This window comes from Microtus ochrogaster, chromosome 8 (assembly GCF_000317375.1).
Source record: "Microtus ochrogaster isolate Prairie Vole_2 chromosome 8, MicOch1.0, whole genome shotgun sequence".
NCBI classification, from domain to species: Eukaryota; Metazoa; Chordata; class Mammalia; order Rodentia; family Cricetidae; genus Microtus; species Microtus ochrogaster.
In genome coordinates this window covers 85467464-85482526 of record NC_022015.1, presented here as the reverse complement: position 1 = coordinate 85482526, position 15063 = coordinate 85467464, and the positions used below count along the sequence as shown (strand labels likewise).

The following is a 15063-nucleotide window of genomic DNA, read 5'->3' as shown; positions in this document are numbered from 1 at the left end:
GGGGCCAGGTGTGGGGGCACATGCAGGTACGGGGCCAGGTGTGGGGGCACATGCAGGTACGGGGCCAGGTATGGGGGCACATGCAGGTGCGGGACCACGTGTGGGAGCACATGTAGGTAGCTGCAGCATGTGGAGAGCAGATGCTGAGGGATGGCCATTTTGAAATCATCTCAGGATACACGGTGAGGCATTGTGTCAAAAATAAAAAAGGGAACAACCAACCAACCGAGCAGGTATAGAATTACAGTGGCCATAACAAGGGGTTCTACTCAGTCATCTTCCTTATGTGCCAGGTGAAGAAACAGGCCTAAGAGTCGAAGCGATTGTGTGAGGACCCATCACTCACGCTGCTGTGCACATGGGTCAAATGAGGGACTGTAGGTGCTAGGTAGACAGGCTGCTGAGCAGTGACAGGAGGGTTGCCCACCCTGGGGCACATCTCTGGAAGAGCAGGCATGATGCTAACGCTGGTACTTTCCCTTGTCAGAAACCCAGGCTGTGGAAAGGCATGGTGGGATCAAGACGGGTCAGATTCTGGGACTACTGTATCCAAGAGAGTGGAGGGAGGGAGCCAGAGAGAAAGGAAGAGTGGGGGGAGAGAGAGAGAGTAGAAGGGAAAGGGGTGACTCTGACTTTTACATCTAAACAACAGGAGAGCCAGCGAGAGACTGATCTTCAGCCATGAGAGGTGATGTCTGTATGACCAGGAGACAAGCACACAACAGTTTTCCTAACCAGATGCAGAGGACCCCAGAGACTTGATGGACCTAGGAAAACAGAAAGCCTTCTTGTCCATAAGGGGCAGAGGGGTTTAGGAACCATAGCTTTTCCCTGCATTCTAAGGAGGTACCTGAGATGGGTCAAGGTGCAGAACACCAGGGGATGCAAATGGTTCCAGAGGCTGAGGAGGTGGTGGGGAGCATTCAACAGTCTGACACCACAGAGCTATGGTGGACTGTGGGCAGAGGAAAGGGTACCATTCATTTCCTCATGGCTGCATCCATTACTCCGTGACCACTCTACAAAACAGCAGGCTTAGCAATCAGACATCTCTGTAATTCCACCTCCACACCTTTTGTTCATTGCACTTTGCAAATTTTTAAATTATGGGTTTATCTGCATGATTATTTGTGTCATGTTTACATCTGCGAAGGTTGCAGCCTTCCCAAGCACACAGCAGATAGTCCTAAACACTCCCGAGTGAGTAGAAGCGGCAAGTAGATTCACAACAGCCAGAGCCCTGCAGAGAGGCGAGAACTATTCCTGCAGTGGGGTTTGGGTCATTGGAATAGCAAGCATTCTTGGAGACGGAGTAATATTTATTAACAACAACAATTTTAGACATTTGCTCTTATTTAATTACCTTCCTGGCTTCTCCGCCTCATTCTGTCATTTATTAAACCACACTTTTTCTGTACAGACTCAAATGCTGGCTATGAGCAACACTGGATTTGAGCATAAAAGCAACTAACCTGCTGGATTTTTACAATGCATTCTATCTAGTGGTCCTAGTTCTTCCTCTGCCCCCGCTACGACAGAGTGCTAGGACGATCAACAGAAGCATCTCAACCAGTGTGAAGAAACAGTGGCAGAAGGGCGAAGGAAGAGCCTGCGCTGACAAACTCCTCCCCTCCCAGACTCCTAGAGAAGGGAAACTGAGGACTGGTTTGACAGGACAGGGTGTGTCGCCGAGATCCAGCATTTCCGCCTCCAGAGATGCTCGCTCAGCCATGTTCATGGCTGCACACTCACAACAGCAGGAAGCAGAAACAACCTAAATGTCCTTCAGCTGATGGACAGATAATGAAAATGTGTCACATATATGCTATGAAATACCATTCAGCTGGGAAGAAAAGTAAAATCATGAAGCGTACAGATAAACGGATGGAACTAGAGAACACTCTGAGGGAGGAAGCCCAGACCCAGAGAGACAAATGCCTCATGTTCTCTCTTGATGGTTCCTAGTTCCCAAACTTTAGATGTGACTATATAATCTGGAGTAACCACAGAGACCAGGGAAGTAAAAGGGCACCATGACCACGGGGTGGGGGTGTGGCTCTAGAAAGGAGCAGGGCATGGGTGATATGAAGGGGAATGGGGAGAGGGAGAGCTTTAGCCGGAAGTAGTGGGTAGGTGGGGGATAACAACATGGAGGATCTTTTAGAAAGCCAGTGAAATTGCATTATTTCATGTTCTCACAAAATTAAATATTACACATTTACACATTTGAATGAAATTATTATACTTGAGATGATGCTACTTCTTCAAGAGCTATAGACTATATTTAAAAAATGCCCAAGAATCAGGCATGAGAAGACTTTCAAGTTGTTTAAGGGGTCCAAGAGACTTTCAAGACAACCCAGGCTACTGCCATTGTCCTCAATTGCCTTCTGGAAGTAAGGTCCCCTTGCTGAATCTGCGGATCTGACCCAGGAGCCTCTCCTGGAGGACTCGCTCTCACAGCACCACAGACACTCTGCAAGCTGGCAAGGAGAAAAGCAACAGTGTTACTCAGCTGAGATGCTGGTCACAGTGACCAGCAAGACAGGAGGCCCCAGGGGCATCATAGTAGTGCCTACATCTGGAGAGAGACCAACAGCTGTTCAATTGGACTTACAGCCCTCTCAATAGGAGGGGATGCACCTCTGGCTCTGTAGCCCTAACTGGAGGAGAGCTGACTAGCACCACCTTCCTAAACAGTAGACTATCTTACTACATCCTCAACACTTGTCCGTATTTCCACGGAGAACAGTAGCTCCCACCCCTTATCAAGAAGGCACCTTTCTTTTGCAGCAGATGAGACCGTTACAGAATCTGTAAGAGGTCAAAACTTAGAGAACAACCAACCATGGGTGCCAAGCTCCAAGGCAAACATCTACAATCCCTGCACCTAAAGCCGAGGGGACATCGTGGAGGAGACCGCAGAAGGACAAAAGAGCAGAGCTCCAGCTGTCTGTTCTCTAATGACAGAGACAACGCTGCACCCAAGGACTCTCAACATTACGATTGCCTGCACAAGACCAGGACAATGACAGCAGTAGCTGACATTCCGCTATGGAGGGAGAAATCTCACAAGGCAGCTAATGGCTGCTGAGGGAGAGAAGCAGTCTTTCTCAGAGATGAACCCCCAACTGGTCCAATCCCAAGTGGTCAGTCCTAAAAACATAGACATAAAACAACACTAAATGGATTCAGCAGGTTTTACATACACACATGCACACATACATACACATACACACGCATACACACACACACACACAAATTTAAAAGTGACACTGTGCTAAGTTTTTTTTTCCATCAACTTGCTACAAGCTAGAATTATACCTCATCAATTGCCTGTAAGCAAGCCTATGGGGTATTTGCTTGAATAGCAACTGATGCAGGAGCACCAAGCCCACTGTGGGTGGTGCCACCTCTGCACCCCTAGTCCTGCCCAGTACAAGAAAGAAGGCAGGGGAAACCCGCCAGTAAGCAGCATCCTCCATGGTCTGCTTCAGCTCTTGCTCCAGTCTGGCCTCGACTTCCCTCAGTGACGGAGGTGACCTGAAACAATCCCTGTCCTCTCCAAGTTGCTTTGCCTCACAGTAACAGAGACTCTGACTTGGAGAGAAGCTAATCAACTTTTTTCACTGGCAAGAGGTACATGGGGAAATAAAGAGTCCTGGTTGGTCATGGGGAACCGGAAGTACATGCTACAAGACCAAATGGACAGTTCGTAGTAGAGCTGTCCAGTCCGTCTAGAGTGGGCGTGTGAATCTGCAGAATATGGCCCAGTCGCACGTAAACGACATGGCCAGCCAGTGGCAGAGTCAGGACTGGTAGCTCCGACGTCATAGTTCACATGCTGGGTTCCTCTCCTGGAGCTGGACATCCCTGTTGTCAGCACACACAGAACCATGCCTGTCCCAGCATGGAGGGCATGACAGCACATGTTTGCATCTGATCCAATTTCTGCGGTGACATCACCAGCAAAGACCAACGAACCCGGCTTGATCTCTTAGGCCCACTGGTTAGCACAGACCCTCCATGACGTTCTTGACTAGATTTAAGTTTGCCTGCTTCCTTGTTTGTTTTTTCAGGGCTACATTTAGAAGCCCCACATGGCTGAGGAGCAGAAAACTCTGGGTTTGACTTATGGCTCTAAATTCATTTGTTAGCTGAACTGAGTCTGGTCAAGTCATTTAATCTCTGTGGGGATTCAGGTAAAAAGCCGAGTCATGGCAGCTTCACAAAGGGACTGGAAACAGTAAGCAAGTTTGTGTATGTGTGTGCGTGGTATGTATGTGTACATACTTTGTGTGGGCGTGCATGCGCATGGGTGTGCAAGCATGTGTGTGCATCTAATACAATGGCTGGCCCAGAATAGTTAGTTCTCTTTTCTTCTTCTAACTTAAAGGTCTCTTTGTCATTGTTTTATCAGGAGATACATCAATGACACTGTGGCTAGAATATCATTGTAAATTTCATGCAATACTTGTAGATTATTGTAAAATGTCTCATTACCTTGCCCAAAAGTCTAAACTAAAAGTGAGACGTCACAATCTCAGACATCCCAGCAGTATCTGCCTTGTTAATGTCAGAAATCCCTCACAGGCTGAGGAGATGGCCTGATATGCCGCTGTCCTTGCCTGGCAAACTGTGTTCATGCTGGACTGAAGGCATAAGTCACAAACAATCCCACACCAGTTTGGAATTATGATTAATAGAATGGTTATTTATTTAAGGGGGAAAAACTTACAGATCACCATCCCAGACAACAGCCCTCTGTGCAATTAGGAGGGAGCCTAGTCTCCGGAAACGGAGCCGGAAGCCAGAGAGAAGCCAGAGAGAGAGAGAGAGTGTGCGTGGGCGAAGGGAAGTGGCCGCTTTTTTAAAGGAAGAGAGACCACGCCCCAATGGGCTGATATCTCAGCGGCTATTGGCTGAAGGAATGGATGGAGCTCCCGCAACATCTCCCCCTTTTGTTTAAGTGAGTTCTAAACCTACTATGAAATTATATACAATAAGTACAAATATCCTATTCTAACTAGCTTAAGTCTTGTATAATAAATAACTTGGCCAAGTCATGAGAGGAAAGTAACTACATTTATATAGTCTCCAACCCCATCGAAGTTCTGAGAAGGAAAATAATGTTATCCAACAAATCACAGAGACAATTGGCTACATAAAGGTAGAAAGAAAGAAGAAACCCCAGGCTGTCATTTTACTGCACACATGTACTGTGCTGTGTGTGTGTCCTGCTACCACATATACACGTCGAAAACAAAAATCTTTAAAATAAATCATCCATGAGACTGGGTCACAGTAAAATTTTGATTTTAGCTGAAGCACACTGCTCCATTCTAGCTGTGGACATTTGGGGCCCTGAAGTTTCTAACCTAGCGAGGAACATTAATCTGCCTCTCATTAGGAAGAATTCGTAAACTGTGGAATCCAGAGTCTTCCATCAGAGAGTCAGTGGTCATTATCTCTTTCAATTTGTGCTTCTCAAGAGGTCCACTGGCTTTGTCCACATTTCACCTTCATGTGGCTCTAAAATGCCGGGGACAGGACTGTCTGAGAGATCAGAGACAAGCGTGGTTTAGTGTCACACAGCAGAGTGACTTAATGTGTGCAGCTTTCATGGGAACACAGGTTCTGTAGCGACCGTGAGACAAGGAGAGAAAGCGGCTGTGTGGTGAACACATGACCACAGTACTGATCAGTAAGTAATCTCAGAGCCTGGTATGCTTGGCAGGCATGTTCGCAGCAAACACACGCGATGCAGCAGGTTTGCTGGATGAGTCAGGTACCTGATTAGCCTAACTCTGCAGACACCCAAAACAAACAAACACAAAACCATTTAACACCTTATGTTTAATTTCTGCTCCACCTAAGGGGAGAATTACTCATGAGCACTTAAGTACATTATATATAAACAACACAGAGAGACATACATATAAGAGACATTCATAAGCATACACACAGTCAAACACGGACATAAACACAGACACACAAACAGACATTATACAGATACACACACACTCTTACACACTAAAAAACTGGAAGATTAGAAAGAAGTCTAAAGAGGGGGTGTCAAGAAAGGAGAAGAGAATCTATGTGGGGAGAGCAGGAGAAGGGGATCGGACAGGGGTGGGGTGGAAAGAGTACCCTGCGGAGGGCAAATGAGAACAAAGTTGAATGACGTCATATTTGTATAGAAATGTCCCAGTGGAACCCATTACTTTGTAAGTTTAACAAAAAGTGAACAGATAATACCAAGAAAATGATTAGCGCCTGAGTAGTCCAGAGGTCAAATGTGCAGCTTTTCTTTGGATCTCGGATTAGATGAAGGCCAAAGGCAGTTCACATTTTCAAGACAGATGCAAAAAAAGGGCACCGCTAACCCATTAAATACTATGGAAATTATTAGTAGAAGGAGGCAAAGCACATTTGAGTCCCATAGGATCACCAGCTGCCCCTGCAGGATGGACACGCATCGCCAGGTGCTAAATGCAGTTTTGAGAAAGAATCTGGACAGAACCAAAGAAGATTCAGTAGTTTGGCAAGTGGTGTGTGTGTGCATGCGCATGTGTGTGCATGCATGTGTGTGTGTGTGTGTGTGTGTGTGTGTGTGTGTGTGTGTGTGACTGCTTTCATGGAGAGGGTCCGTGACAGTCTGGCTGGATTTGGGAGGAAGGGCCACCCTCCACACTGGTGTGCTGAATGGGCAAGAACAGGTCGGGGAAAGGTGACTGTCCTGAAGGCACCCAGGCTACATTCCAGCACAGCCACGAGGCTGTTATTCTACAACAAACATTTTACTGTTTCAAAAAAAATCAATGATCCAGCAAAGTTGAATTTTATAATGGACATAATGGATGAATCTATTCCAGCACCTTTTGAGTCCCCCACTGACATCTTTACTTGGCTTGCTTCGTACCTGTCAATCAGCCATCACCCTATCCACCATGGCATTTCGTGTATTTCAAAGCAGATGCCGTCAGTAGATAACACTGTACCTTGAAGGATAGAATAAAGGAATATTCTTATTCCTCTAATAACCGTTAAATATATTAGGTTTTTTTTTTTTTTGGAAGAAGTGACAAGATTGTCTTGAATAATGCAGACACACACCACGCCCTTCCCTTTCCAGGCTCTGGAATAAGTATGTGTACTATTTCAATGTTTCATCTCTCTACCTAGAGCAGCCCTGTCGACACCATCGTTGTCAATTCAAATGCTCCAACTCACAAAGATGTGGGCTGTTAGTGATGAAGAAGCAGGCTCTCTGCTACAGGTGGGATGCTAGCCACAATATTTTCTCTTCGCTCGCTACCCTTGCCTTCCCTAATCCAATTATTCCTTGGGCACAGAGCTTTCTACACCTAACGCCTCTCACTTGTAGACATGGAGCTCTGTATCACCTACTTCACAGCCTTGCCATGGGGATCAAACGTGAAAAACAGGGAGAGCACGGTGTGAATAAACCCGCGAAAGCAGCATCATCACAAGGAACCACAGTGCCTCCTGTGAGGAGAGGCGGCAGCAGCAACGGTCCACACAGCTCCTGGGCCTTTGGGAATCAGCCAAAGAGGACTCCAAAGGTTAAAGGGACGGACAGGATATTGGCAGCTGCCTGGACTTTCTCCCCATCAGTGAGTCATCTTGTCAATGATTGAGAGGAGCCTTGGTGTATGTCACCTTGGCTCGTTTTCATTACTGAAGTATTTGTTTTGGAATTCATTCCAGCTCTAAAACAATGCTTCCATTAGCTGGGCACAGCCCTATAAATATCCATCTCATCTGACCAGTGTCAAACCATTCCGCCTTCTGCATGCTGTGCACCTGGGCAGAGCAGAAACAAATCCATCCACCTGGTGTTGCAGAAGGTGCAGACAGGATCGCTCTCTCTCTCTCTTGAATAAACATTTACTGTTGAGAAATTCTTGCACTAAGACAACCTCAAGAGTGTTGTAAGTGAGTGTAAGGCTGCTGGGAACTGTTCAAATGGTGTAGTTTTGGAGCTTAAAAGGTGTAAGGTGTATAGTTTCCATTTTGGGGGGATACACACAAACCATGTCAAGGTCAAAGTTAAGGCGGGGAGTGAGCAAAGGTAAGTAGGAAGGTAAGTATTCCATTGCAGCCCGGACACTGCCAGGACCCTGGCACTTTGTTTAATGTATAAAGGAACTGAGGAGAAAGTTCTGGAACCTCCCTTGCTCTCAGAACCATCCATTCCATGAAGAGCTGACCAGAAAAGACAATCAGAATACAAGCAAAGTAATTTGGGTCGATGGACTCTCATTGTAAACAGAGGCGAGTGTGGCACGTGACCCAACTACCGACTACATTCACATCCACTGCGTCTGCGGGATGGAGGGCATCCCAGCTAGGAGGAAACCGCAAGACCATACTTACAATCAGCTCCAAAGCCAAAATATACTTTTCAGGGATGAAAGGGTGACTCAGAATAGGACCCAGTGTGCTCATCTGCAGAAAGAGAGCGACTAGCCTATCAGCCCACTTGTCTGGGCTGGGGGACAACAGATCCCACTCACAGGGAGGTGTCTGCAACGAGCTATTGTCTCCTGGTCCCACTGAGTCACACACACTCTCCTGGGTTGGTTCCGCATCACGGATACAAAGCTTTCATCATAGCTCTCAACTGGCTTCCTATAAGCCATACATACTAGGGAAAAGAAGGGGGCCCAAAGCATCAAGAACTTGTTTCCTTGCTAGCGAGTGTCCTTACAGCAACTGGATTACACTACACTGCACAAATACACAGGCATCAACAGACGCTTACATGGAAAACACTGGGGAATGAATGTCAAAGCACAGGATGTACGTATTCGTGTGACAGCTTATGCGCTAATAAGATTTCATTACCGCGTTCTGAATCAGAAACTGGGAAGTGGCCTGACAGTGTTTTTAGCGCAGCTGTTTCTTCTTCTCAATCAAGTTTGCATAACTCCAGTTGGCTCATGTGTCATACCTGACTGCCCAGGGGGTGGGGCGCCCGACGATCCTCTCGGCAGACAGAGAAACACCGTCAGGACAGCGGCTCTGTTCCCAGCACAGGGTTCTATGGCTATTGGCTTAGGTGCGCCCTGGAAAAGAAAACCCACGGTAAGTTGGCACAGGTGACACAGCATGGCTGATTTCTGCTGCGTTTCCTCGGTCCCTCAGTCAGTGGGCACTCCTGGCTGTTGGGCGATACCTAGTGCTGGCACAGTGTGGACGTGAGCTTATCCCTCACGTGACGATGTGAGTTCATTTCACTACAATATGCCAGCTGGTATAGCCCAAAGATAAGCATCTTCCCCAATTTTTCTCGTCAGCGATGTGCCACATAACCTGATTTATCTAATTAAGTGATCGCAATCCCAAATATCCTATTGGCACAGCTACTTTTAAGAGTTACTTCCATGTATGCACATTTAATACACCAACCAGAAGCGACAGTACCGCTAAGGTCAAGCGAAGAGCCATTGCTTCGCGAAGCCTACACGAGCGGCATGGTGTCGGCATACAACGTGAGGTCATCACATCAGCCCTCCTGCTCTACAACAGGTATCTAGGTTCAGCCACCTCATCAAGCGAGGTTTACGGCCACCGCCCTATGTCGTCTTCTCCACCCCTACCTGACCTGGTGACCACATCTGTGCCCTTTGTCTCTGTGTATATGACTAAAGAGAATTCCATATAAAAGTGAGAGTTCCATATATAAATTGGCATGCCTTTAAAATTACCTTAGTGAAACACACACGTAATAACTGTCCAGCAATAATACACTTGCATAAATGACAGGGCAGAAGTAAGGCAAATATGCTAAAAACTGATAATGACGACATTGCAGTAATGTCTTATGATGAATTAGATGCTTCACAGCCTGGCATATATTATCTGGGTTAAGTCTTAAATGATTCCTACAAGAGGAGAATATCGAAGAGGGTTCTTATGTAGATATTTCCTCCAAATTAAAACATCATAGGAGGCTATAAAGATTCAGAAAGTAATGGAGACTTACAAGTTTCAGGAAGCTCCTGAAACAGACAATTTTCACAAGCCTCTCCCCAAGGACACAAGCAGTGTGAGTGCTGGGGGGGACCCTGGCCAGCTGACCTCTCTGCACTCCTAAGAGTAATCTAGTAATTCACTGGTCCTCTAATGTAGATGGGCAGAAATGTTGGGGGGGGGGGCTGTTGGTTTCCTATCTGGAGTGGAAAGATGTTTGCTCCCACCTCCCAGGAAGTCAAGGAGCAAGTATAAACTCTCTACAGCTTGGAAGAAGTAGAGGCCTGGAGTGCAGCTCAGGTAGCTACCTCTGGAGTCTGTTCTCAACAGTAGCCTATGACCCATTTACAGACATACACGCTCTCCATATACACACACTACTATATAGACACATGCCTGCACACTCACCCCTTTCCTACTTACACACAATATATACATATTTGGAGCTTAAAAATAAATAATGAGACTTTTGAGACATCAAGGTTTTCATCTTGGCCTAGGAATCACAGATTGGGCTACTTTATTTGAGGAATTACAGGTGGGAGACAGCAGGATGTCAAAGAGGCATTTCTGCACAAAGACAAAATTAAATAGAAGAAATAACAAAAATACCTTTAATTATTAGAATAAATGATTTATTCAGATTTTTTCTACTTAAGATATTTGAACTTTTGAAGAAATATAGACATATGTAGTCATTCACCTAGAATATTCTAGAATGTTGCCATTTCCAGAAGGCTTAATGAGCCATTAAAGATAAAATATGTTCCCTTTTATGTAAAACTTAGACTGAATTCCCGGTTACAACGGTTTTATGTGGTTATAAAGTATTTCTCCTTTTATAGCAACATAAATCTCTTATTTAAAATTTTCTCCTCTAGTTATATTTTGGAAGTTTTCAATATAAAGGTGGAAGTGGTCAGGCTGGGAAGCAGAGGGCATTAAATGTTCAGGATAATGCGAGTGGCCATGTTGTTTGACTTCCACCAAGTTACAAGATCTACGGGCTGATACTTTAAAAGTTTACATTTAATTTAACAGATTAAGTTTTGAAAATGTTAAGTTAGAATTAGCATAAATACATAGATATTATCCAGTGATGCAAATATTTAGAGAATAGGCTTGTCATACGGCAACACTAACAGAAAAAGCACCATGAATTTCCCAACCATATTTCTAGGCAACTGAAATGTATTTTAATTTAATAGATGCAAAATATATGTAAAGGTCAATTTGCTAAAATACACCCAGAGAATGTAAATGAATTCCAGATTTAAATGACAGTAACTTATTAGAAATATTAAAATCTCCTTCACTGTAGATAAGAAAAACTGATGATAGGTAGCAACCGATAATGTTATCTTTGTTACTGTGTTCTCTGGCTCTGAGTGGAACAACCAACACATTTATTTATCCAAAGTCACTTAAAAATCTAATTGCAGAAACTAGAACAGCAGAATTTGGATGGGAATAAAGATTTTTGAGAAATAGTTTGGTTTGGGGTGGGGATTAGGAAATACATGGTTTGGGAGTTCACTAATGGGTCTTGTGGCCAGGCCACCTTCCCACTTTTTTCATCCCACAGGAATGACAGTAAATGTCCAGACCATCAACCGAAGGAAAAATTAGGAAACTGTAAATCGAACTGCAAGTTTCTGGTGGAACCGAGCCCAATCACCTAACTCTCTGGACTTCAGAGGCCCTGCAATGGAGGAGGACTCACGTGTGAGGAGCCCGACCATGGAACGGGGTTGTATGAGAAGACCTAGTCACAGAACCATTCTAGACTAATTTTCTCACTCTCGGTTCTGCTGGGATCATGTAAAAAGCACTTTAAAAAACCTCTTTGTGTTGGTAAGCTCTGTAAAAGGAGATTATAATTCTATTTTAAAACCAAATTGCCATACAACTTGGTCTATATTTAGCTCTAATAACTTTCATAGGAGGATATTAGCAAAACATGAATTATTCATTATGTTTAAAATATTAGTTACTAGCCAGTTCTTTGACACTTCTGGAAGGAATTCAGATAATTAAAAATTATTGTGAAAGAATTTGTGACAAATATCAGTTTAAATGTGGGCTTTTAAACGTTGAAAAAAAGGAGAGAAACACTAAATAACATTTGAATTTTACAAAAGGAGGTGGCAACATGCTACACAAGATAATATTCTGGATATCCTGGGGTTTCTCAGTTGTTTTGTGATAAACCGTGAATCACAGTCCCTTCCCAATGACATAATAGGCTCACAGAGTCCTGCAATTTATCGTGGATCCTCCACGTCTGCCCTGGGAGGAGACACGGCTCAGGTCTGTTGCCTGCCGCACTGGGCAGCTGGGACGTGAAGGCCTTTTCCTGTTTGCTGCCGAAAGCTCCAACCGTGAGGTAACAAGCAGCCCTAGTTTCAGAAGTACCCGGCACGCAACACTCACACAGAACTGTTAGGTTTGCTGGAGGTTTTTCAAACTACAGAACTTATTTTCACATCGCCATTATGACGGGTCATACGTGTTATGGTAAAGCCTTCCCAGTCTTATTTAGCTATTAAAAACAAATTACCAGAGAAGCTTCTGGAATCACAAATAGTTTCAAGGTAAATCTTAAACCGCAGTATGTTCTGAAAGTGAGACTGCCATTTGAGGCAGGGATCCATGTAGCATGAGGGAGTTCCTCCTTCTCTGTAACATGAAAGAGCAGGCTTGTTGGGTTTTTGTTTCCCGCCCAGTACCCCACAGCCAGCAAGTCCCAAAGAAAATCACACACAGATCTACATAACTTATAAACTGATTGGTCCATTAGCTCAGTCTTTTTATTAGCTCTTGTAGCTTATATTAACCCATTATTTTTATCCATGTTAGCCACATGGCTAGATACCTTTCAGCCGGGTAGGTTACATCTTGCTTCTCGGTGGTCTGGGCTGGACTGGAGGAATGGGCTTCCTCCTTCCTAGCATTCTCTTGTTCTCATCTCCCCACCTCCACTTCTTCTCTGGTTGATCTGCCTATACTTCCTGCCTGGCCAATCAGCGTTTTATTAAAATACATGATTGACAGAATACAGACAATTCTCCTGCACCACTTCCCCCTCTTTTTTTTAAAAAAAAAAAAGGAAAATATCCATAGTCCATTTGTTGGGAATGTGGGCATAGTATTTCAGGCTACTTCCTGCTAGTTGGGGGCACTGATAATCTTATGGGGATCTAAAGAAAATTTAGAATTATCATCAAGTCCTGACTGGAGTATCCTGTGAGTCTCGATCATCTCAGGCAGCAGTCTTGAATCTGTTCTGGATGTAGAACTTAGATTTTCACCTCTGATTAAGATACTTATATATCGTTTATGTAATGACATACATTGTTTACATTTAGAGGTCATTGTCTTCATTTATTGTACAGTTGTTTATTCTCTTAGTCTTTAAGTTAGATAGGTACTGATAGATCAATAGTCATCTCTGTCTGTCATATTTATAGTTAGGCTAACCAGGTTCTTTAGATTCATAGAAATTATATTCAGTATAGATAGTATAATCTTCAACCTCTTCAAAGAGCTATAGAAAATGGCATTTAAGCTAATTTAGAGTTCTGTGGTAGTAAGACACAATTGCTCCTGACAACACTGATCTATTCCCCAGAGATTTTTGAGCACCAACGATATTCCACTTGGAGCTTGTCTTCTTCTTGGCAGAACTGGCCTTTGGACAAAGAAAAGCCCATACCTCAACCACTGACAGAGATTCAGAGTATCCGTAAATGGATAAAACAGGACTGTCATATCCTGCCAAGACAGGGTAAGATAGTTCTGAAAAGTTTCTTGCCTTTGAAAATGGTATGTCAGTTACGTTATGCCTTAGCCAAAGTTGGTTGACTCAACATTGCAAACGAGACTTTGGGTGATTGCCCAGGTAGTCAGTTGTCTCTGTCAATTGTTGCACATTTTGGATATATCTCGTTTGTTAAGTAATATTTATTCCCTTCTCAGATCTTTGACGGAGTTGAAGATTAGATAATTGTAGTTACCCTCCTCATGATTTAGCTAAACTTAACTTCAATACATTATTTAGACTCCTTGAAAAAAAATGCTTAGGAAAACTTTTGTTGTGTTTCTTGCTTAATATTGTTTATTGCTTGTAATTTTATATTTGGTATCTGTTCCTATTGTATATAGTTGTATTGGGTTTGGTTCGATCTTGTTTAGACAAAAAGGGGAGATGATAGGAAAGCTCAGCCAATCACATCTGGCTTGGCTATGGCCACCTGGAGCCAGGTAGATAAACGGGGGTAGCATGAGTTTCCCATTTTTTCAATTATTAAATTATATCTGTTGTTTTGAGCTGGTCTGGTTATTTTAGCGTACCGGTCAAATATGCCTTTTACTTACAGATCCATCTTGCAAACTACGCTGCAGGCTTAGAACATGCCAAAGGGCAAAGCTAGCTAAAGATTTTGCCTGCTAGAAACCCCAGGAAGGCCATTTCTGGAAGTCCTGTATGGCATGGCGGCACGGATTTATAGGCTATCTGATGCTCTCACAACAGACCATTAAGATGGTGATTGGAGCTAGAAGTGTGTGTAATACATTTTGAAATACTTGCCAACCAACAGAGGATGTCTGTGGGTCAGAAAGGACCCGGATGCTGCCACATGCGGTCTGTAGCACAGAATGGTATTCCCGGGCATTCGGTCACAACGCCGGTCCATCTGTAAACCAGGTCTACCTCTGTTGACGTGAGGGCTATTCCTCAACTCCTGTATAAGTTCCAGAATGACCCGTCTTAGTCCACCATCTTTCCGTGATGCAGGACTTCGTCCCTACAGTGGTTACTTTCATGACCGACATCCCTCAAGGCCACATCAAGCATCCCCTAAACATGCTGCTGTCCCTGGTCTGAGGTTCCCGCTACCCCTTTTCAGAGCTTTCCCTGCTCCTGACCTCTGGTTAGGAAGATGGTGGTTTTTCTATCCCTCTTGATCAAGCTCTTGAAGAACAGATCCTTCCTTTTTCTCTCTGTCTGTGTGTCTCTGTCTTTCTTTCTCTTTCTTCACCTTTCCATCTTTCATTTTATCC

At 44.2% G+C, this 15063-nt stretch overlaps 1 protein-coding gene across 1 annotated transcript in view; it reads right to left on the bottom strand.

The window, feature by feature from the left end:
* Atrnl1 (attractin like 1) overlaps positions 1 to 15063 on the bottom strand; it is a 558188-nt gene that overhangs the window by 80550 nt on the left and 462575 nt on the right. Inside the window, exon 28 of the mRNA XM_005352541.3 lies at positions 8978 to 9092. Coding sequence (XP_005352598.1) covers positions 8978 to 9092 — 115 coding nt within the window. The remainder of the gene's footprint in view (positions 1 to 8977; positions 9093 to 15063) is intronic.